This window comes from Macaca nemestrina, chromosome 15 (assembly GCF_043159975.1).
Source record: "Macaca nemestrina isolate mMacNem1 chromosome 15, mMacNem.hap1, whole genome shotgun sequence".
Classification (NCBI taxonomy): domain Eukaryota; kingdom Metazoa; phylum Chordata; class Mammalia; order Primates; family Cercopithecidae; genus Macaca; species Macaca nemestrina.
In genome coordinates this window covers 53,341,906-53,366,808 of record NC_092139.1, presented here as the reverse complement: position 1 = coordinate 53,366,808, position 24,903 = coordinate 53,341,906, and the positions used below count along the sequence as shown (strand labels likewise).

Below are 24,903 nucleotides of genomic sequence, written 5' to 3'. Positions count from 1 at the left end.
CACACTCCTGAACCCTCTTTGAGACTTTCGGTCTAGCTGGGTGGGGGTCTCACCTCCTTCCCACCTCTACCCTGCTCATCCCGCCCTAAGTCCTTTTGCCTCTTCCAAGTTCACCATTGTCCATATGGTGCTGATGTCATCCTGCTTGTGCTTGGGTTGGGGCACGTTCTTACCAGACCAGCAGGTCCAAATGATCAGAAGGCGGATGCCTGGCCTGTGAGTTTTTCCTCACTCTAGCACCTAATTTCCTCACCCCTCCAGTCCCTGGCTCCACATACTGTATGTTTAAATGAGCATCTGGGCCAGGTATGGTAACTTATGCCTGTAATTCTAGCACTTTGGGAAGGTGTCATGGGTGGATTGCCTGAATCTAGGAGTTAAAGACCAGCCTGGGCAACATAGCAAGATCCCATCTCTACAAAAAAATAAAAATAAAAATTAGCCAATTCTGTTGGCATGTGCCTGTAGTCCCAGTCACTCGAAAGACTGAGGTGGGAGGATCACTTGAGCTGGGGAGGTCGAGGCTACAGTGAGCTGTGATCCCACCACTGCACTCCAGCCTGGGTGACAGAGCAAAACCCTTTCCAAAACAAACCAAAAAAATGAGCATCTGCTGCCAGGCGCGGTAGCTCACACCTGCAACCCCAGCACTTTGGGAAGCCAAGGCGGGTGGATCATGAGGTCAAGAGATCGAGACATTCCTGGCCAACATGGTGAAAACCTGTCTCTACTCAAAATACAAAAATTAGCTGGGCATGGTGGTGCATACCTATAATTCCAGCTACTTGGGAGGCTGAGGCAGGAGAATTGCTTGAACCTTGGGGAGGCGGAGGTTGCAGTGAGCCGAGATCACACCACTGCACTCCAGCCTGGCGACAGAGTGAAACTCTTGTCAAAAAAAAAAAAAAAAAGCATTTGCTGGTGATTCTTAGCATGCGTGTGTGTATATGTGCATGTGTTTGCATGTGAGCATGCACATGTGTGCATTTCCCTGTACATGTTTGCATGTATGTGTGTACGTTTGCCTGTGTATGTTTGCATGTGTGGATGTGTGTGCTTGCTTGCATGTATGCATATGTGTGGCATGTTTGCATGTATGCATGCATGTGTGCACGTTTGCATGTGCTTGCATATGTGTATACACGCATTTGCCTGCATGTGTTTGCATGTGTGCATGTGTGTGCGTTTGCCTGCGTGTCTGCATGTGTGTGTGTTTGCCTGCGTGTCTGCATGTGTGTGCGTTTGCCTGTGTGTGTCTGCATGTGTGTGTGTGCGTTTGCCTGTGTGTGTCTGCATGTGTGTGTGTGCATTTGCCTGTGTGTTTGCATGTGTGGATGCATGTGTGTGTGCGTTTGCCAGCATGTGTTTGCATGTGTGCGTATGTGTGTGTGCCTTTGCCTATGTGTGTATGCATGTGTGTGGCATGTTTGCATGTATGCATGCATGTGTGCACATTTGCATGTGCTTGCATGTGTGTGTACGTGCATTTGCCTGCATGTGTTTGCATGTGTGCATGTGTGCATGTGTGTGCATTTGCCTGCGTGTCTGCATGTGTGTGCGTTTGCCTGCATGTGTCTGCATGTGTGTGCGTTTGCCTGCGTGTGTCTGCGTGTGTGTGTGCGTTTGCCTGTGTGTGTCTGCATGTGTGTGTGTGTGCGTTTGCCTGTGTGTTTGCATGTGTGGATGCGTGTGTGTGTGCGTTTGCCAGCATGTGTTTGCATGTGTGCGTATGTGTGTGTGCCTTTGCCTGCGTGTGTATGCACGTGTGCATGCATGTGCATACTGGGAGGCAGTGAGGCTGCACAGCAAAGGGCAAGAGTGGAGAGTTGATTGGGAGACAGGCCATGGTGAGGGTTGGCTTTAAGCTGATCTCTGCAAGTAACAAAGCAAGAGGGCACCAAATTGTTTTTTAATTGAGGCATAATTTGCATAGAGTAAAATGCACAAATCTTAAGTGTTCTTACTACTGGATGAGTTTTGACAAATGCATATACTCATGTAACCCACACTTCAACAAAAATATAAAACATTTTCATCATCCCAGTAACTTTTCCTGAAGGCAGCAAAACACTTTCTTGAGGCATGCTAAGCCAAATGATATCACCAAACCCTTCTCATCCGTGAATGACCTTTGGAAAGGCCTGCACAGTGTTGAACTAGATCATCTCCCTCCTCCCCGCCTCACAGACACAAGGAACATTAAGTGCCAATGCAGAAAATCTTCAAGGCAATACTGATCTGAGAGCATGTGAGGCACATCTTGGATTGTTCAGTCCTGACATTTAATGCTGTTTTCATTGCTTGCCTTAAGAAGCATGCATTTTCATTCTCTAATTCCCTCTTGGCAGTTGTTGTGGAGGAAACAGGAGGGTGGCTATTTCCAAAGTCAACAGGAATTTAGCCCACAGTGCATGTATATTTTTTAGTACGGATGCAGACACAGATACTCATTCATACCAAGTTTCATGCATACTTGCTGTTCATAAAATAGTTCTTTGAACCCTATTACCTTTGGAGAGCCCATACCCCCACCCTAAAAGATTCTGATTTCCCCAGTACTACAGTTTAAAATCTCTCTATGGCTTGTGGTCAGCTCGACCCAACCAACAAATTCTTTTAGGAAAAATAAGAAGCCCCGGCATTTTTCCTAATTTATTTCTAACTTGGAACATATGTGGCATGTCATTTCACATTTTCTTATTTGGGTAGTTTTACACTTGTTTGGGTGTAGTTTCCAAATGGACGTTCCCAGCTGTGGCTTTACATTGTATAATATCACTGGGTGGGAATCTCTTTGTTTGAACAATTAAATGAGGTAAGACAGTGACCAAGCCCACAGAAAAGAAGCAATTTCATGACAGTTGCATCCCTAAGTCCTTTAGTCATTTAGTACCACAGTGCGTTTACTTCTAGTGGCCACTCATGAAGTATGCAGAGTGAGTTTTGTTCTCCACATTTGAAAGATGAGACAACTGAGGCTCAGAGAGGTTAAACCACTTTGTCAAGTTTATGAAGTTGGTGAGGGGTCAGGTCTGCACTTAGAGTTGGGCTTTGCACCCTAAATTCTCAATTTTGTTATACTCTGCCAGGCACAGCAGAAATCCAGGGTATAGCCTCCCTTTACCCTCTAAGAGCCCTCAGAAGTGCATCTGGACCTTTCCTGCCTAGCAAATTTTTCTTTTTTTTTTTTTGAGATGAAGTCTTGCTGTGTCACCCAGGCTGGAGTGCAGTGGCATGATCTCAACTCACTGCAACCTCCTCCTCCTGGGTTCAAGTGATTCTCCTGTCGCAGCCCCCCAAGTAGCCTCCCAAGTAGCTGGGACTATAGGTGTGTGCCACCGCACTTGGCTAATTTTTGTATTTTTAGTAGGACAGGGTTTTACCATGTCTGCCTACCATGTTTGTAAGAGTCCTGAATGAACTTTAAGAATCACAGATGCCCCTGTAGCAGTTGCCATCAGTACTCACCCACATCCCCCCATCTCCCTGAGGTGCCATTTTGGTGGGTGCCAGCTGCCTCCCAACAGCCATTCCTGCCTCCGTGCCTAGGACTTTCTCCTGAACCACAGAAGTGCCAAGAAACGAGCAATCCTAGAAGCTGTTCTCAGCCAATGACTCTGAGGAGTGGGTGCAAGCTCCTTTGCCTCTCGGATGGAGTCATTCTGAGACAGAAGCTGTCCCCTGTTTCCCAGACTCCCACTGTGGGAGTCAGCCCTGGGTGCCCACTGTGGTAATAGTCTTGCTAGAACAGTTGCTGTGAGCTGCCTTCCCTCCTTCTCTCTCTCCACTGTCATACTGCTCCCCCTCAATAAACTCTTTACCCTGGACCCTCATCTTAGAAATGAATAGTTTCTGAGGGACCTAAACTGTGATGAACAAAGAGACTGATTCGGCTTTCTAGGTAAGCCCTTCCACAGTAGGATCTGGAAGAACCCTTCCTTCCCCCGGGCATCACCTAATTTTCCTGACATAGAGCCTGAAACTCAATGGTCAATATTAAGGGAATTGGGTGGTGATACTTTTGCTCCCAGGAGCTATGCTTGAATAACCTTGAGAGGCCTCATTCATTAAGACATCATACACAATCCCCAAGTTACCTATCTAGTTCCTGTGGGGATAGTTTGTAGAAGACCCTAGCAGTGGCCTTCTGACACGGTCCTGTTTCTGTGGTGTAAATACTGCCATCACGGCTGATTTCAGACTACCAACGTGGCATCACCGGAGGAAGCTACGAAGGGTTGCACATGATCGCTTCTCTGGAGGCTGTATGAGTTGGCTCCAGCACCCTACTGTCCCTGGGGGCGAGGGAAGGAATTTGCAGAAAAGGGAAGGCTGGTTCTAGCAGAGGGAGCAGTGTCCTGGTGCTGGGAGCCTGAATTGGGAATGGTTGCCATACAAGGTGAGAATGAAAGACGTGGGAGATATCAAGAACTAATGGGTTCATTGATTCATTCCACAGAAAGCCCTCTGCTAGGTGTTAAGGAGCACGAGTTGAGTCAGATACAGTTCCTGCCCTCAGGGAGTTAAGGGGGAGGCACACACACCACAGAATATAACCCCATGCTGTCATACAGGTACTAAATTTGGCAGAGGGTAGGCTTCTTGGAGGAGGTGATGGTTGGTTGAAAGTGCTGGCCTTAGAAGAAGGACCTTGGACAAGGTCTGATATACTTGGTTGCTCCAACCTCCTTATAACTTTCTTCTGGCTCTGTGGCCCCCTTTCTTCTGATTCTCCACATCTCTGGCTGGCCCTTCCTCAGTCTCCTTCAGTGAATGTTTGTTTCTTCCCCCATCCAACATCACAACATGTTCTAGGCCTTCTCCTCTATCTACACTTACCTTCTTACTTTGTTACTTGCAATTAATGCTCTTGACTCCCAAGTTCATATCTGCAACCAAGACCTTGCCTCTGAACTTCAGACTCATCATTTCCACTACCTGCTTGACATCTCCATTCCGATGACCCGCAAACATATCAAACTTTATTTGTCCTAAATGGAAGATTTGGTATTTCACCTTAAATGTGTTCCTCATCTCCCAGCTTGTCTCCCCATCTCCATGAATGGCACCACAATACCCTTAGTTGCCCAAGCAAAGAATCATATGTTACTTATGATTCTTCTTCTTACCCTCTCCATACATCTGTCAGAAAACCTTATTAATTCTCCCTTAAAAAGAATCTATTTTTGTCATCAGCTCCTTGACCTGTCTCCCCTCATCCACTCTTGCCTCCTGTGCATTTACAAACAGCATTGAATGGAATCTTAAAATGTAAAGTGAATCATGCCCTTGCCTTGCTAAAATCCTCAATCGTAGTTACAATAGCACCCGGAAATTTTGCAATAGTTTACAAAATCCTTGCCTCTCCCGACTCACCTCCGCATGAACAGCTGTTTAGGGGCTAAAGTTAAACCAATTACCAGGTCCTGTTATTTTTTTCTGTAGTCTCTTGCTTAGCTTTCCACTGATCTCCAGTATTACAGCTACTGTGGAGGCAGAGCAAACTGCTGGTCTCACTTCCTCTCCCCATAATAGGTTTTATATCCACACACTTTCCATAACCTCATGGTGGGTGGATGCATTTTTTCTGCTTCCTGATTTGGGGCTTGGCTGTGTGATACTCTTTGGCCAATGGTGTTAGCTGACCTGATATGAGCCTGAATCCAAAATGTGTTTCCGAAGCTGGGTGCGTCTTCTTGTGCTCTTGCTTTGAGAAGAGCAAAACAGGATGTGTCTTCTTTGAGACACATCATGAGAAGACTGTCTTGAGAAGCCAGTGGTCCAAAGAGAATGAGAGGCACATGGAGCAGACTCATATGAAGCCTGCAGCCAAGCCCAGACCAGCCACACACTTGTCAGCCACAAAGGTAAGACTGAGAAATATACGCTAATGGATGCCTGCCTTTTGTTACTTAGCATATGGAGTAACCATAGCTAACAGATACAACTATCCTAATCCAATCACCCTATTTTCTCTTTCCTGCAAATGCCTTATAACTGATCTTGTTGCCATCAGTCTCATCAGGCTCTAATGCTTTCTCTATGGAATTGTCAGAATCTCCTTTCTAAAAGGCACACATGACTATACCTCTCCTTCTCATGTACCCTTCATTCTTTCCATTACCATGGCCTTTACCATGCAGCTTCTCTCTGTCTCTAGTTTCATTTCTGCCACTTTGTTTCAACTCTCCAACTCCTCACCCCTCCCGTACTCCCCCCAGCCACAGAAGCAGCCCTTGGGTCCTTCAGTGCAACAAGTTTTCCCATATCTTGGTGTTCTACAAGCTCTTATTTCTGTTTGGAAAAAAAAGTTCTCATCTCTCTTCACCTGCTTGTCCTGATAATCTTGGATTCTCAGAATAACTGTCATTTCCACCCCAGCATTCCAGATCCCCTGATCGCTGCCATACACTGCCTAAACTTCTGTATAAGCAGCCCTTAGGAAAGCAGGCATCATATCTTGTTTTGGAATTGCTTATGCAATTCTCTCCTTCCATAGCTGTATGTCCAGGAGCATAGGCTTCTGCCTGTCTTGCTTACTGCACCATCTCCAGTGGTTACTAGTGGAGTACACAGAAGGCACTCAATTAATGCTTGGTCAAAGAAAGAATAAACCAGGCAGACAGTGTGGGGCGAGAATATTTCTGGACAGCTCTTCTCTTTGTCTCTGTTGTTTCTGGACTCTGGTGGTCTTGCTTGGAGACAGAGAGACAGACACCCTCCCTCCATTGCATCTCAGATTTATTTTACATTTCTAAGCCCTAGCTTGGAAGTATGTGCTTTGCCCTGGCTTCCTGGAGCCTGCATGAGACTTTCTCAGCTCTCTTAAAGCTTGTGGAACAGACGTTCATCACCATAATGGAACAAGAAGTGCTCATTTTCCAAGCTTTGACTTTTAGAAAGATTTCTTACTTTGGGCACTTAGGTAACTAGCTGCTTTCTGAGCAAGCCACAAGGTGCTAAGAAATGTCAAAATCTGTAAAACTGCATTCATCCTTCCCTGCCAAATGCTTAAACCTAATGCCATGCACAAAACAGCTGTCTGGATGGTAATTATCAGATAATTATGACTTGGAAATCCCATCTAGATGAGATGGAAAAATTGCTTCAAAATTGTTGGCAGGTCCCTTGTGAGGTTAGGAGAGGCCATTAAACCCACAGTGGCTGCTCAGTTCTGATGTCAGAGATGCAGAAAGATGTCATGCGGTCACTACCATGCTACATGAAACGAGGCTTTCGAGTGTCTTTTTGGAAATAAAGCCTCTCCTAGGAAAAGCTTGTGGTGGAGAAGAGGGCAGATCAAAATGCTCTCAGCAAATAAGCCCTAGATCTGCTTTTCCATGAACCTGGGATTATTTTTCCAAATAACGTCTGCATTTCGGTATGAGCTTCATGGTGATGTCCCCCCACCCTGCCCAGTGTGGCTGAGCATGAGGAATTGGCCACTTGAAGGCACCCAAAGAGAGCCAGGGAGGGACCAGGGACTGAACAAAGGATCCAGAGCAGTTCCTCCAACCATCAGACAGAAACTCCCTGTAAAAATATCATTTACCATGGCCCAGGGCAGCAATGAGGGCAGCCCCCATGATGCCTGTTGGTACTTTTGGGATAGAAAACTGGGGATCAGAATTTGCTCCCCTTTTAGCTGCTCGCTTCTTTATATGAAGTTGAAGAGGCCACCTAAGCATTAATAAGCAGACCCCGCCCTGTCTTTTAGCAAAGATTCCAACTCAGGGATGGATCTGGTCTGAAATGTCTCCTCTGAGCCCAGAGTTATGCAAGGGTGACCGCTGTGGCATGATTTGCTTTGGCAGTAGTTGTCAGTGCTTTGAGGAAAGCACTCCTCTCTGCCTCTTTCTGGCTGTGTGATTTAACCTCTGCCACTTGGTTTCCTAATCTGCAGAACTGAGGTAAGAACTAGATTGGATTTAGCATGAAACCTGAGCCCTGTGGCCAGTCTTGGTGGCCCAGTATGACCCCTGCCCACCTTACTCCACACTAACCCTGCCCAGCATGCCTCCCGTTCTAGGACACATCCTGCCTCAATGCCTTTGCAAGTACAGTTCCTTCTCAGAATGTTCCCCTGCTCTCCACACACCCCTCTCTTCCCGTGGCTGGCTCTTGTCATTCATGACTCCACACAGAACTTAATCTCCTGTTCAATAAATACAGAGTGACACCTGCACCTCACTCTCTAAAACATCACTTCATTTCATCATCTGCATAAGGCTTTTGTCCTCTGAAGTTAGTGCAATCAGGCATTTGCTCATGTATGTATTGTCTATCCTTTCCCACTCAATGTATACTCTAAGAGGAAAGGTCCTGTCTACCTTATTCACTTCTGAATCCCTATTGCCTTGACAAGTTCCTGGCATATAGTGGGTGCATAATAAGCCCTGGTTGAAAGAATAATCATTTCCTTATATAGGCGTTGGAAGGATTTGATGAGACCATGTGAACAGTGTCCCTACAGTGCCCAGTGCAGACTAGATGCTCAGTGAATTCTAGCTATTCTTTTTGCTGTTGTGCTTGCCCCCTGCTCTCTTCTCAAATCATCCTACTGCTTTGTTCTTCTTTGCTCACACATGTTCCTCCATCCATCTATCCATCTATCCATCCATCCATTTCTCCATCCATTCATCCATCTCTCCATCCATCCATCCATCCATCCATCCATCCATCCATCCATCCATCCATCCAATATTTTTGGAATATGTTACAAGTGCCAGGCACTGAGCTAGGCATAGAGGAAATAAAAAATGCATAAGATGAGCACAGTTCTTGTCTTCAGGGAGGTCACTTCTCCAGGGGGAGACTCAGCTCAAGGGGTAAAGGTAAGCACTCTGATGAGAACTGCTGAACACAGGCATGACACCTGGTCCAGGCTTGGGAAATCCCAGTTCAACATCTGTATTGATACCTGAAGGATGAGCTAGAGAAAAAAAGAAGCCCCTGGTGGGGGGGCCCCTGTAACCACGTGGTCTGAGTTCAGACAGCCATTTTCTGGGACCCCCAGCCTCCAAGAAAACCAAAAGGCATAGTTTGGTTGGGCCAAATACTGTTACTATTTGGACCTAACATTATTAGTCAAAGAAGCATAGTCTGTACAAGCAAAAGCTTCTGGAAAATTTAAGTCTACCTCTCTGTAGGCTAGTTCCTTAACTATTTTTGATGAAATATTTCACTCTGAAATAGATCATACACTTGATGCTTATCCTAGAGGGTATGAGATACAACTTAACTTTTGCTTGAATGACTCAGGATCACCACCATTAATATAAATTATTTAACTGGGCTGACACATGGCAAAGATCTCAGGAGCTATCGATGTACAAAGGGATTGCTTGCTGCTGCAACTGAAAAAATAAAATTTATTCTCTATTTAAACAAACAAAATGTCCTTCTATTGTGTGGGCGGCAAGCCACCCAGGTGCCAAGGCAAGAGACCGAGGGCACGAGCTGTTCCAGTATGATAAAATATATAAAATAAGAATAGTTATACTAGATATAGATAATAGATACGATTATATATGAATATCATTCATCATTAGTTTGTAGCAATTACTCTTTATTCCAATATTATAATAATCCCCACTCTATAATCATAACCTAGGAAAAACCGGGCCATTACAGAGATAGGAGCTGAAGGGACATAGTGAGAAGTGACCAGAAGGTAAGAGTGCAAGCCTTGTGTTATGCCCGGACACGGCCACCAGAGGGCTCCTTGGTCTAGCGGTAACACCAGCGTCTGGGAAGACACCTGTTGCCAAGCGGATGGGGGTCTAGTGCTAGCGTCAGTGTCAAGGGAAAACACCCGCTACTTAGCAGAGCGGGAAAGGGAGTCTCCCTTTCCCCGGAGGAGTTTAGAAAAGACTCTACTCCTCTACCTCTCGCGGAGGGCCTGACATCATTCAGGCCCACTCGCAGTTATCTGGAGGCCTAACTGTCTCCCTGTGATGCTGTGCTTCAGTGGTCACACTCCTAGTCCGCTTTCATGTTCCATCCTGTACACCTGGCTCTGCCTTTTAGATAACAGTAGCAAAATGAGTGAAAGTACTAAAAGTCTCTGATATGCAGAAATAATGGTGTAAGCTGTCTCTCTCCTTCTGCCGCGGCTGCCAGGCAGGGAAGGGCCCCTTGTTGAGTGGGCATGTGACCCACATGACCTTATCTATCACTGGAGATGGCTCACACTCCTTACCCTGCCCCTTTGTCTTGTATCCAATAAATATCAGTGCTGTTTGGCATTCGGGGCCACTACCGGTCTCCATGTCTTGGTGGTTGCGGTCCCCTGGGCCCAGCTGTCTTTTCTTTTATCTCTTTGTCTTGTGTCTTTATTTCTACAATCTCTCTTCTCCACACATGGGGAGAAAAACCCACCAACCCTGTGGGGTTGGACCCTACATATGTGTAAGATGGATATTGGTGGCAGACATGAAGTGGATGAGGCCTTAAACTCAGACTCTAACAGCAGAGAGAGATGTGGTAAATAACTGTGAAACAAGGAGGAACGTGGATGGGTCAACAGGGATGTGGAAAGAGATTATGTGCAGTGTGAGGATGCATTTGGGGAGAGCTTATAAGGATTAGGATTTAGGATGTGGGGAGCATTTGGGGTTCTTCTGTTCATAGGGATTCTTCCCTTATTAAATGCCCTCTCAAGGAAAGAGAGCAAACTACTTGAATAAAAGAAGAAGAAAGCAAAATATTAAAGCATGCCACTAGGATCTGGGGCTGATTTTATGACTCTCACCTCCCTGATTCAGTTCACCAGGTTAATCTGTCCCTGTTTCTTGTTCATTTACATTTTAGTCTTGACTCAGGATAAAAACTTTTCCAAATAGTGGAAGTTAGCATTACTTATGAAATGCAACATTCACAGCTTTAACCAAATCATGGCTTTCTAGTAGTTCCTAGGTTGTGATTATTACTGAAAAATAAGCTAACCAGAAATTTTTCCATTGAATTTTTAAAGCTCAAAATGAAATCTCCTTTTCAACAGAGGGTGCTGAAACAACTATATATCCATGTGCCAAATAATAAAATTGAATCCCTACCTCATACCATATATCAAATGGAATCTCCTTGACTTCCCTGGAGTTCATAAACTGTTTATTGATTATATTACTGATTTTCTACTTTCAAGAGAGTGGTCTACATTGGATATTTGTATCCCCAGAATAAAACGATCTTTTTTGTTTGTTTGTTTTTTGCACTGATTACAGAAACAGCAGCATTTGGATGGAAACACAACATGACACACCTTTCTCTACAGTCTTCCTAACCAAGTCTCCCCCAAGAGGACTCTTGTGTGTGTCATGGCTATTGATCATAACAAGCCAGAGTGGTTTCTGCTCCTGCATTTCCCCCTTGACTCCAAGGATAAAGTAGATCTTCAATTTCAAGACTTAATGTGGCTCTTGTACAATTCCAGCAGAATGACCACAGTGATCCAATTATGTCATCTTCAGATGAAAAACATGAATTTGGGCCAAACATCCACTAAAGCCTGAATTTTTGTTTTCATGATGTCACCATGTCAGTAGACATTGAGATCTGGAAAGAGTATGCTTTCATAGCTCTGGGAATTACTGATAGAAGAATAACGTTTAATTTGTTTGTTCTCTAAAGAGTATTAGGGGAATGTCAGAAGGAGAGGAAAGGAGGAGAGATCATTAGGGGAATGATTTATGGTGTGCTGAATCGAGTTGGAATTTCAGGCCTGATATCCATGTCTAGTCAGGAAGATTTCAAAGTTGGTAAGATAAACTAGTTTGCTTCTGGGGTGAGTTTTCATTTTGTTTTGAAAGTTTTTGATTTCACCTTCTATGATTGTCCCCTTTAATCAAAGTAAAATAAAAAAAAATATCATGGATCTGAAGGACATTGAAAGTTTCTCATTCTCTGGTCCTGCCTGTCTCTCTCTCACTGGAGAGTCATCCTGGGAAAAATATATTATGCAGGGATGAATTTATCAGGTTGTTTAGAACCAGTTTTTTCTTCTTCTTTTGGATGTCATTTTTAAACCACTGTCTTCTAGTCCTCAACAGAGGGACACAAAGCAGTTAAAATTGAGATAGGTCTGATTTTTAATTCCTCATAACTTTGATAAGAGGTAAATGGGGAAGTGAAACAAGCTGAGGAATAAACCAGATGGACTGCTAATGAGTTCATCAGACCCCTGTATGCAGCACTCTGAATCTGGCTAAGGAGCATCTTTATTGGCTTCCTTGTCAAGTATGACCGAGTAGGAACAGAAAGTCACTAAATGTTTTTAAAGAAGTTAGGCTGTGTTAACTGCAAAGCATTTGTTCAGAGCGTGATATGCAAGTTTGAGTTCAGAGCTGAACTGCCTGATAACAAGGGAAGACTGCATAACTGAAGAAACCAGTCATCTCCTATCTCCACCCTTTGCTCACGAAACATTTTATCTCATCTTGAAAATAAATGCTGAAATATTTTTTTAAATAAAAATATGTTTTGGGAGGCACCAAATTACAAGGTTATTCATGCCTTCATGTCTCAGCCTGGACCTGAAGTGTCCCTCTAATTCATGAAAGGTAACTTTCACTGCTGGTGAAAGTGAATAGAAAGGCCATGGAAGAGCTAAACATGGATTCCCATTTATTCAACAGGCTTTTCATGGCTTGAGTATGTGCCTGCCCCATACTGTGTGCCATGAAGAAGACAGACAAGTGAAAGGTTCAATGTCAGCCTTCGTGGAGCTTCCTGTGGTCAGGATACGAGGGTGTCATAAAGCTGTCCCAAAACTTCAGGAATGAATCTGGACAAATAACCACATAAAAAATGTTGTCATTCTGGAATGTCAATCTGTCATTCTTTTATGGAACTTTTCCAACACTGAGAAAAATCATCTAAAAAAAACTTGAAATGTAAACTTGAAAAGTATAGATCTATGTACAACTCTAAAACTTATAGATTAATGTACAAAGATGTCTGTGGTGTCACTACTTGAAACAGTGAAAGGTTTGAATCAACATAAGTGTCCAAGATCAGCAGCATGATTATGTAAATTCTGGAACATACTGTAATAATAGGTCACCTTGAAGATGATGTTTCCAATTAGATTTTGAGGAAAACATGTTTGATATAACAGGAAGTATAAAAAGCAATGTATAAAATTGGCTTTATAGGATCATCTTAGCTATACAAAGTAACCTAGAGAAAGAAAAATATGCTGAAATGTTAATAGTTATCTATGGATTAGACTCTGGGGGATTGTCATTTAATCCTCTAGAGCTGCAGGGTCCAACAGTCAGCCACAAGCTACATGTGGCTATATGAATTTCAGGCACAACACTAAACTAATTACCTGGATCCTTCTTGCATCCAAGTGGGCACATGTAACTTATGTGGACAGTGGGATGAGAACAGTTGGGACAGATACCACTTCTGGGCCTCATCAGAAAATGATCTACATAATATTCCATGCCCTTGCCTTCTCTGCTTTCTGTGTTGCTATGGGAGAAGGACTTTAAGATGGTAGAACCACTGGATAGACTGTGCCACAAACCCTGAGTTTCTGCTTGGAAGAGCCCATGGGAGCTGCCAGGATGGGACTATCTGCAGTGGAATTTGAGTAAAAAACCAAACCCTTGTTGGGCTACTCCAGTGGAATTTTGGGGTTTTTGGTAACACAGTAGCTAGCAACATTTACTCTGAAAAATAAAACAATACTTTGACCTTCTGTGTGAAAGTTGTTGACACAGCAGGCCTGGTTATCTAATCCTTGCATACCTCCAGGAGAGTCCAGAACCATGGTTGACCTTTGGCCAACCCCTATGAATGTGACCCTTGGGATGTTACAATTGATGACATTGGTTTGTACCCCAGAAGCGATAGGCCATGCTGTACCAACTTGTCAGGATCATTTGGCAAACTGTATAATGTCTACCTGGTATCTATGCTGTGGTTCTGAGATTCAGGCATCACGGCTGTTCGTGCAGCAGAAATGCGCCTACCAGACCAGCCCTCCCCAAAAGCCTCAGCCTCCAGTGGACTTCCCTGGACAGAGACATCTCATGCATGTTCCTTGCAAGGGAGAAAGCACGTTCTGTGTGACTCATTAGGGAAGGAATTAGAGGCCTGCAGCTGACCATGCTGGGCTTCTCCTGATGCATTTCACTTTCCAGCTCCTTTTATCCCATATCCTGTGCTATAATAAACCTTAGCCATGAATGTAATCTGTGAGTACTCCTGAAACACTGAATTAGAGGATGGTCATAGGATGCCCAAAATAACTCCCACATAAGATATTTCTCCAGGAATATAGAGAACATATCATCCAAAATAAGCATATGCTTTCTGCACAGCCCTTATATATCTTACCATCTGTTACTACCATCTGTTGACATTCTATCCTAGACATCAAACTCTTGTGAATTTGGCTGATGTGAGTCAATTCGTAAAAGCCTGATTGCAAAAGTCTCACCCTCTGGGCTGCAGAACTTAGAAGAGTTATTTGGAATTCTGTGACCCCCTGTAGTGGGCGATGCCCTTTCAGTGGCCAACCTGGATGGCATCTCTCCAATATGTCTCTGACATGCATCACTTAGCCTGTAATAAGGTGAAGCAAGTCTAAGTACACTAAAGTAGGAGTTGGCAAGTTATGACCCATGGGCCAAATTTGACCCACCAATTGTTTCTGCACAGTCCACTAGTGAGGAATGGTTTTTACATATTTAAATGGCTGGAACAAAAATCAAAAGAAGTGTAATATATCATGACATATAAAAATGATATAAAATTCAAACTTCAGTTTCTATTAGGAAAGTTGTATTGAAACAGACATGCCCATTTGGTTATTTGTTGTCTATGGCCATTTTTCTACTACAGCAGCAAAGCTGAAGAGCTGTATAAACATCCTCTGGCCCACAAAGCCTAAAATGTTTAGTATTTGCCCCTTGACAGAAAAAGTTTGCTGGCCCCTGCTCTAAAGTCCTGAATGTCCCTGCAAGCCTGACTTAGGAAGGCCTTTGACAAGGAGAATTTGTTTTCCCCTCAATATTACGATTTCTACACCCCCTTTGCCCCGAGACAAAGACCCTGTGGCCAAGGCTGTTAAAACAGAGTCCACGTAGCCCTGGATTTCAGGAGAAGTCCTGGAGAAAACCACTTACGTAGGATCCGTAATCCACAGCCAGGGTCTGTAGAGCCCAGGGGAGACCGAGGCCAATCAGAATGTCAAACACGTTGCTCCCAATGGAGTTGGACACGGCCATGTCTCCCATCCCTGCAGCGACAAGAGGTCACTTAAGTGAGGGAAGGGAACCCAGGAGAGTGCAGGGGCCCCACATAGGACTCTCCCAAACCTTTAATCTCACAGCCAGAGTGTGGTTCTGCAAGCTCACATATGTGCTTCTCTTTCAAGGCCATCACCCATGTGAAAGGATGACACCAATTATCAAGCATAGAAACACACGTTCTATTGAATGGTTGACCTTTACTTCAAACATGATCACTGACTGAATATAAGTGATTCAAAAAACCAAATACAGTGATATGCTTTGTGTCTGTGTCCCCACAAAATCTCATGTGGATCGTAGTCCTCAGTGTTGGAGGTGAGGTTTGGCGGGAGGTGATTGGATTATGGGGGTGGTTTCTTACGAGTGGTTTAGCACCATCCCCCATTGGTACCAGCTTTGTGACAGTGAGTGAGATCTCGTGAGATCTGGTTGTTTAAACGTGTGTAGCACCTCCCCCCACCCTCTTGCTCCTGCCATGTAAGGCATGCCTGCTCCCCGTTCACCTTCCACCATGACTGAAGTTTCCTGAGGCCTCCCCAGAAGCTGAGCAGATGCTGCCATGCTTCCTGTACAGCCTGCAGAACCGTCAGCCAGTTAGAGCTCTTTTTTGATAAATTACTCAGCCTCAGGCATTTCTTTACAGCAATGTGAGACACACTAATACAGATGATTTCAAGGATTTTGGAGATTCTGAGACAACCTTATGGAAAGGAATAAACTCAACCATTCTAGAAAGTGACTCCCGAGATCACACCTGCACACTGGGTCATCTTCCAACTGCCCTGCACTGTCTCTAGGCCTTCTTCAGAATAACTGAACAATAGTGTAGACAATAGTAGAGCTTCTTGAGGATGTCTATGGGATACTGGGCTAAGTTTTGTAGCTCAACACACATTTGTTTGAAACAAATGCCTTCCAGCATAAATCAGGCAGATGCATCAGAATGAGTGCTGCAGAAGGGTGTGACCATCTGGGGCATCTGTTTGGGAAAGTGAGCTGTGAGCCTGTGAGCTTGGCTTTGAAGGAGGGAAGGATCTGTCACACTCTGAAAACTGACCTCTGGGACCTGTCACTCAGAGGGCACTGCAGGTGGGTCAGCTTTAGGGATGGGATCTGTCCTCTCTAAGCCTCAATTTTCTTGTCCATAAAATGGGGGTATGATTATGCTTACTTCACAGAGCTGTTGTTTAAATCAAATAAGATACTGCATCTGCGATGCTTTACTCAGCAAAGGTTAGCTGTCAGTACATTTCCCACTACTTTGAATAATAGAAGGATGGTGATACAGCCTCCAGAAGAGGCTACGGGTGCTACCTGGAAATGTCTTTGCTTTCCTCAAGGGTGGGACCTTCTGGATCATTTCTCTGTTCTTCTGATCCCAGGAAACCTTTCAACCAACATGGCATCACCCTCCCTCCTTCCAAACCTTGTTAATTGCCAGGTAGGTACCCCAGGTAGAGAGGCCCTCTCTTCCTTCCTTCCTTCCTTCCTTCCTTCCTTCCTTCCTTCCTTCCTTCCTTCGTTCCTTCCTTCCTTCCCTCTTTCCTTCCTTCACTCCCTCCCTCCCTCTTTTCTTCTCTTCTCTCTCCTTCCTTTCTCTTCTCCATCCTGCCTTCCTTCCTTCCCTCCCTCCCTCCCTTCCTCCCTCCCTCTTTTCTTCCCTCCCTCCTTCCCCATTGCCACTGGAAGTCCCACCTTGTCTGGCCACAATGAGGCTGGCCATGCAGTCAGGCACGCTGGTCCCGGCAGCCAGGAAGGTGATCCCCATGATGACATCAGGAATCCCCAGGGTGTAACCAATGATTGTGACCTAGAAGGAGCAGGAAGAGATGGTGAGCTGAGGGGTCACCTCAAGCCCCACCGGCCCATGGTTCTTCTGATGGAGACTCACAACAGGGTACTGTCTGGGCTATCTCTGTGGGGTGCAATGTCTGCTCTCTGTATCAGTCCTATGTGGATGCTGGCTGGGGCTGCAGGTCAGGGGACAGTGCTATAATAGGACCCATGCTTTCCAACAAAACATTGGTCTTTTCACTTGTTCTTTTCAGGTGAGGTGGGTGGTTTGAGAAGAGAAAATAGAATTTCTTAATATTGGGACAGAATATTTGAACTACGGGTGGCCCTAGGAATCCAGAATGGATGGATGCTTTGCTTGGAATTTGAGTGTCCATGTCAGGGGGGATGCATAATAGGAATTTAGAAGAACTGCAAAGGGGCTGGATTTGACAGTATCCATACTTGTCAGAAAAGGCATAACTCTAAGGTTGGGCACAATGGCTCATGCTTGTAATCCTGTCACTTTGAGAAGCCAAGTTGAGAGGACTGCTTAAGTTCAAAAGTTCTAGACCAGCCTGAGCAACATAGTGAGACCTTGTCTCTACAAAAAATTTTAAAAATTAGCTGGGCATGGTGGTGTATGCCTGTGATCCCAGCTCCTTGAGAGGCTGAGGCAGGAGGATGGCTTGAGCCCAGGAAGTTCAGGCTGCAATGAGCTGTGATAGTGCTATTGTACTCCAGCCTGGGCAACAGAGTGAGACCTTGTCTCAAAAAAAAAAAAAAAAAAAAAAAAAAAAAGAGAAAGCTGTAGCTAGCATTTCCTTTTCTCTGTTCCTTGAAGCTTGGTAGCAATTTGCTGTCCTCGTCCATCTTCATCATAATAGCTTCTGGAGACCATTATCTTAAGTGAAACAGCTCAGACACAGAAAGTCAAACTCCACATGTTCTCACTCATAAGTGGGTGTTACGTAATGTGTACACTTGGACATGGGTGTGGGATGATAGGCAATGGAGCCTCAGAAGGGTCAGGCGCAGAAATGTTGTGTTTCTGCGTCTCATTTTCCTCCCTGGAGACTGAAAGTCAGGAAGGCCAGAGGCCACCCCAGTTTAAATTCAGCACAGAATGAAGTGAGGTGGGTGATGACAAATTACTTTAATGGGTACAAGGCACATTATCTCAGTCATGGATACATTAAAGTCAGGACTTCGTCACTTCCATCACACAATATGTCCATGTAACAAATTGCACTTGTACCGCTTAAACTTATGCAAATATAGAAAAGGCAAACGTAAGCATGCTTAAAAAAACAAAAGCAGTTGATGAGGCAGATGATGAGGGAGCTGGTGGCAAAAAAAGAGGTAACTGGAAAAAGAGACATATTCCCTGCACGTGGGCCCAAGGAGAAGATAACTCACAAGAGTTGAAACTGTTAGATCATTTTAGGATGCCACTTTCCATAAAACTACAGGAAATGCAAACCACATGTTGTGAGGAGCACATTCTTCTCACAGTTCCTCCTGGGCCAGCCCTTGAGAGACACCTACACCCGGAACCCTGACTTCACTCCAAAGAGGCCATAATCCCTCCTTCCCTGTTCAAAGACTGGGGGGATGTGAGTGAAATCCATACAGATGCCTGCCTTGCCTCCTTTCAAACCAGAGAATGCAGCTCATTTCTGTTCAGTACTGAGCAGAACTGAACAGAATTGAACCTGGGGTGGCCACAGGGCTTTCTGACTTCCAGTCTCCAGGGAGGAAAGTGAGCTGCAGAAACACACGCTGTTTCTATTTTGTTGCTTTGCAGCAAATGGAGCTACCGGCATCCTGGCCAAACCTTGTTTTTCCTTTTTAACCCTCAGTTCAGTCCCTGTAGGAATCTGGTTTGGCTCAGCCAGGCTTGGCCTCTGGCTCATCATTTTCATGATCATATTTGTGGCTCAGTCTGGAGTTCAGGGGAGCAGACTGCTCAGGTGGCTGGGACCAGGTCTCCGGCTTCTCCTAGTTTTTTCCCTTAGTCCTGGGCATTGATTGGGACTTACTAGAACCTCCGCTGGAGGCAAAGGAAGCAAACAGAAGGAGGTTGAACCTCAGATGAGTCAGGTCAGTTAGACTGCTGGTTAGGGGACTGCACAGAAAATCACATAGCACCTTAAGGTCAGGGACAGCCAACACTGTCCCCCAAACCCAGATAAGAGGTGGCACTTGGTGCATATGTCAGATAAAAACATTAGTGAATGCAGGATGAGGGAGAAACCCCTGGCTATAAACCTTGGGTTTTAAAAAAATGTTTGTGATATTGAGGAAAGAGAAGATTATGAATTAGTTGTGTCAGGTTTACCAATTTGCAATCCATGTAACAAAATTTTTCTGGGTATTTTTGGTCCTACCAAAATACCTTTTTCAGAACCTTCTTTTTAGCTCTTGAGTTTAATTCTCCAGATTTATATTGCATTTCTGTCCAACACTCAAGGCAAGATAAATTTGGATTTGCATCATTTTGCCATGCCTTTTAATTTCTGGCCAATTCTAATGATTTGGAATTGCTCCCCCGTTAAAAAGTATAGCCATAAATGGGTAATGCATTCTGGAAGGCTGGGTTTCCTAAAATGGCTTTGTTAATGTCAAAGCCACTGAATCAATGTCAATCAACTAATGTCAGTCAATGTCAATCAACCAATGTGAATCACTGACTCATTATTTTAGCCTCAGAAGGGACCCTTGAGTGATCACCTAATGCAATGCCTCATTGTCTGGTTGAAGAAACTAAGTTGCTGATAGGGATTGATCACCATTTCCCAATTCTTCATGCCTTTCCTCCATGTCCTTTGCCCTGAGACATGGCTGTTCTTCCCACTGGAGCAGGTGGAGTACATTTCCCCCATGCCATTGATGTGGGGCTTGGCCAGTAAAATGTGAGTGGACGTGATGGTAAGTCAGGGCCAGGAGAAGACCAGGGAGGCATCTCGTGTTTTCATGTACTCTCTTGCATTCTAATGATGCACTATGAGAAGAGAATATCCCAGGTAGCTAGCCTCTAGTACAAAGAAAATGAGCAGACATGTGGAGTAGACATGGACCCCACCTGCTGCCTGAATCAAACACAACCACCCTGAAGCCTGAGAGACAGTTGCATAGCAAGGCCCAGCTAAGATTGATAAATCTACAGTCAACCTGAAAAGGTGTGAGCAGGAGAATCGATGCCTGCAATTCTAAACTACTAAGTTTAGGAGTGGTTCGTTGTGCAGCTTATTGTAGCAATAGCTGACTGGTACAGTTATAGGCTGAAACCCTGACTCTTATTCCCTTCTTTTTCCTCTAAAGAGGTTTAACAGTGCCATGGGGTCCCAATTGCACTCACCATCCACACCATCATGTAGGAGAAGGCTGCGATCCACAGCGTGGAGGAAGCAAACGTCACCATGAACCATTTCTCCCAGCGCGGCTTGTTGCAGTTGGGTACAGTGAAGTATAAGACGAAACTCAGTGGCCAGGTGAACGCCCATTTCACTGTTTCCAGTTTACCCGCTGGAAAAATGAAAACGGCCAAAAAGAAATAAAAAGAAAAAAATAATAAAGAACCCCAGTTAGCTTTATTTCCCTGCGCTGCCAAGTGTCTGTACTGCTTTCCCCAGAATTAAACCTTATTATATTGCTCTTTTCCTAAAACATTCAAATAACTTTCCATCACCAACGAAACCTGACATACAACACCAAGCAGAATTAAAAAAAAATTATCCACTGCCCACCTGCTAGTTAGGTCTCCGAAATGAGAGGGTGAATCACTTCTTAGTAACACCGGACTTGGGGGATGGTTTGGCAGATGGCCAGGTGGGAAAAAAGAGGATACTCAGGACGAAAAAGAGGCGGAATGTGTGTAGGTGTAGGGGGTCGAAATGGGGGTGGGGAGCTAGGAAGACCACCAGTGGACTTCTGTTTTCCACGTTTTCTCCCAATAATACAGCGTCAGCGGACGCAGCGCCACCTGGTGGAATTTCTCAGCATGGTCTGTCAGTGGGCCGGAATCTTCAAAGAGGATTTGAAGGCTCTGCCTAGACTTGTATTACTGTCCTGATTAACTGCTAATTCACCTCTAGAAAGAAATATGCATACATATTTCCATGTACTCCTCAATGCAATCCAGATACACAGTGTCTCTACCTTCCAGAAAGTTTCCCGTGCCTCTTTCTAGTCAACTCCTCACCCTCTACCACCATAGATACTGTTTTAACTGTTTTCCAACTTCAAATAAAACCATATAGGATGTTTTCGTGCCTACCTTCTTCTGTTCAGCCTAATGTGATTGAGATTCATTCACGTTGCGTGATCCATTCCTTTTAATTGCTGTGTAGTATTCCATCCTATGAGTGTGCTACGATTTGTTATCCATATGGCGGTGGGTGAGCATTTGTTTGTTGCCAGTGTGAGGGTATTACAAGCCAGATGACTGCGAACACTGTTTGTACAAGTCTTTTTGTGGGCATGTTTCATCTCTCTTGGATGAAGACCCAGGAGAATTGCTGAGTCATAGGGTGGGTATTTATTTAACTTTATAAGAAACTGCCAGTTTTCCAAAATGACTGAACCATTTTATATTCCCACCAGAGTTAAGGAGGAATTTTTATAACATTTAAACAGTAATTAAATGTTTAATAAAATGTATTTTAAAATTTTAGACCAGTATCCAGTATTTGTTTCATATATCCTACCAATCTCCCAATAGTTTCTAAAAACTGCATAGATAGAACAATTATCTAACATTATTTCGGGCACCCTCTGGCCTCTCTTAAATGGCCGAGGCACAGTGTCTTTGGGAGGCAGAGGGGTTTCTCATCAGATGGTGCTGGGCTCTGGTCCCTGCTCTGTGGCTGATGAGCTGAATGACTCCGTTATTTAAATTCTCTACACCTCAGTTTCTTCATCTATGAAAATGTGTATACAGCAGCACTGAGCTGACAGAGTTGCTTGGAGAATTAAATAAGATGATATTAGGACGACGGCTGGGACAACATGAGCTTGCAAGTCGTTCCAGTCAAAATCCTGGGAGTCATTCTTGATTCTTCCCTTTCTTGTATCCCCCACAGCCAACCCTGGCAACCTGACAGGGTATTCCCACCATCTCACTATTCCCACAGCCTCCGCTGGGGCCAGGTTCACCAAGCCTGGCTGACAACCTGGCTTCCTAAGGGGACTACTGCTCCAATGCCTGTCCTATCTCCATCTGTTTGCTACCAGTAGCCAGAGGAAAGAGTCTCAAAAAGCAAATTGTTCTAGAACCTTCCATTGGTCTCCACTGCCCTTAGAGTAAAACCAGGTCTCCCCACCATGGTCTGTAAGGCACTGCCTGATTTTGCCCCAACTGCCACTCTCCCTGCTCACATACTCCCTGGTCTTGGCTTGCTTTCTGTCCTCAGACACTCCAAGCCTTTTCCTGCCTCAAGGCCTTTGCCCTCACAGGTCTTCTGCCTGGATCTTCTCATGGCAGAGTCTGCCCTGTCACGCAGACCACTTCACTGCTCAAATGTCATCGGGTCCTCAGATAAATCTAAATATAACCCTTATCATCTCAGTCCTGCTTTTCTATACTCCTTTTTATTTGTTTCATCCAAATATTTCCTGTCTTAAACCATCAGGGTTGTTTGTTTCTTAATTTATTTTCGGTCTCCATCAAATTAGAATAAAGTCTATGAGAACAGCGGTCTTCTCACTTGTTTAGCACCTGATTTTGAAAGGCAGGAATAGTCCTGAGCTTATATCACATTTTCAGTAAATAGCAATAACAATTGTAGTAATAATGTTATTATGAACAATCTAATCAGACAGACCAAAGAAAATTACTTGTTTTTGAGAATCTAAGGCTATCCAAAATACAAGTACAGAGTAAAGCAAGCAAACAAAAAAGTACTAAGAAAGGAGAAGTATTTTCCTATTAGTTGCTATGAATCTTGTTAGATTTAAGATTTGGAGACGGTTAAGTGAATGATGAGAACATAGAGACTGTGCTTGCTTTGTAAACCAGGATGCCTGGCTGAGAGTTGTTTGGAGACGGGCTTCCAAATGTTGCAGAATCCAGGATATGGGCAGCTCTTTGGATCCCACGTGCATCCTGGAATTCTGCACATTCCTAAATCCTGCAATGTGCTGATAAGGCATTTACCCATGTAGAACTCCTAGAATCTCCTCAATGGCCTTCCATATGGCTGATGCCCTCACACGGACAGAGAGACTTAGTTTAGTTTAAAATGCACACCCAATCAAAGATGACAAAGAAACACATGAAGAGGAGGAGAAATAATCCCAACTTGACTCTTACATTTTTCAGAAAATAAATAAATAGAGGGAAGAAAAAATGAAGTCAGAACTTACAAGTGCAAGAGCTTGGAAAATGATATTGATTAGACAAAGTTGCAAGAAGTGTGAGTGCCAGTGAATGTTGAGTTCTTATCAACTGTTTTAAAAATTTGTGACTGGACACTGGGAGGGCATTATTATCTGGAAAATGTCATTTTCAATGATATATATGCTTGCTTTAAGTTATTGCCCCTTTGTAATAACAACCACCTTAAAACTAGAAATTCAATGAGCATTATCTGAATCATATATTTAAAAGTAACACAGCAAATATAACAAATATAAGGTACAAATATAAGGTGTCTTTTAAAAATGATTTTGAGGAGCAAAGACAGTCAAATAATGATTACCCACATTTTAGCTGGTCTTAATTTTCCTTCTGTTTTTTTTTTTTTTTTTTTGGAGACAAGAGTCTCACTCTTTTGCCCAGGCTGGAGTGCAGTGGTGTGATCTCAGCTTACTGCAACCTTCGCCTCCCAGGTTCAAGTGATTCTCCTGCCTCAGTCTCCCGAGTAGCTGGGATTACAGGTGTGCGCCACCATGCCCGGCTAATTTTTGTATTTTTAGTAGAGACGGGGTTTCACCATGTTGGCCAGGCTGGTCTTGAACTCCTGAACTCAGGTGATCCGCATCCTCCCTTTGCCTCCCAAAGTTCTGGGATTACAGGCGTGAGGCACCGCGCCCAGCCCTTAATTTCCATTTCTGAATAAAGGGGTTAAAAAGGTTTCCTTTCCTCTTTGAGTCAACAACATTTCTGGACATTTTTTCCATCTTCTGCTCTATTACCATTGGGTCAAAATAGAGCAGCAAAGGGGATAGGTTTACTCTTCATTCATTCATTTAATACATATTTGTTGAATGCCCTCTATGGCATTTTGTGCCGGCCGACTGCTGCAGGTGCTGGGGGTACAGCAATGAATTAAGGGAAAAAACTTCCCTGCACATGGACCTGATGTGCTGGTGATTACCTGATTTCACAAAAGTCAGCCAGCAACTGAGAGCTGAAGCCAGGGGCCTGAGCCGGGCCCATAAGCATGATAGTATCCCTTTGGGTTGGACTTGGCTTTAGCAAGCAAAAAGACTTGTTTCTAAATTATGTTCCTCAGTCAGCTTTAAGAAAGCTGAATTCTATCAGAGAGAGAAAAAGTTATTGCACAGTATTTTAGACCTAGACTTAAATATATGCATTTGTTCCGATAATATAGGCAATAAAAATGCACACTGTTTTAAGGTAAAAAAGAGAGAAAAATATAATTTTGCTTTGGAAAAACCTACTTGTATTTTGGTGTATTTCCTTCTAGTTTTTCTTTCCCATGGAAATGTGTTTACCTATATACACAAGAAAAGGTTTCTTTTGCTGTCTGTCAACCATAAGGCTTTCTTCACCCAAGAGGTAACAACAGCTGCACGTTTATATGCATGTATGTGCATATACCAAGTGTAGGAGTATATAATATATATTATGTGTATATAACCTATAATATAGTATATACATATATAAACATAAATATGT

At 44.0% G+C, this 24,903-nt stretch overlaps 1 protein-coding gene across 6 annotated transcripts in view; it reads right to left on the bottom strand.

Annotated features, from left to right (window-relative positions):
- LOC105486812 (solute carrier family 24 member 3) overlaps positions 1–24,903 on the bottom strand; it is a 506,030-nt gene that overhangs the window by 10,634 nt on the left and 470,493 nt on the right. For 5 of the 6 annotated variants that reach the window (XM_011749881.2, XM_071079731.1, XM_071079733.1 and 2 more), the window contains 3 exons: positions 20,401–20,567; positions 16,962–17,076; positions 15,141–15,253 (listed from right to left, as the gene is read on the bottom strand). In XM_011749881.2, coding sequence (XP_011748183.1) covers positions 15,141–15,253; positions 16,962–17,076; positions 20,401–20,567 — 395 coding nt within the window. Of the gene's footprint in view, positions 1–12,634; positions 12,785–15,140; positions 15,254–16,961; positions 17,077–20,400; positions 20,568–24,903 lie in introns of those variants that run through there. The other variant, XM_071079734.1, reaches the window with a different exon arrangement.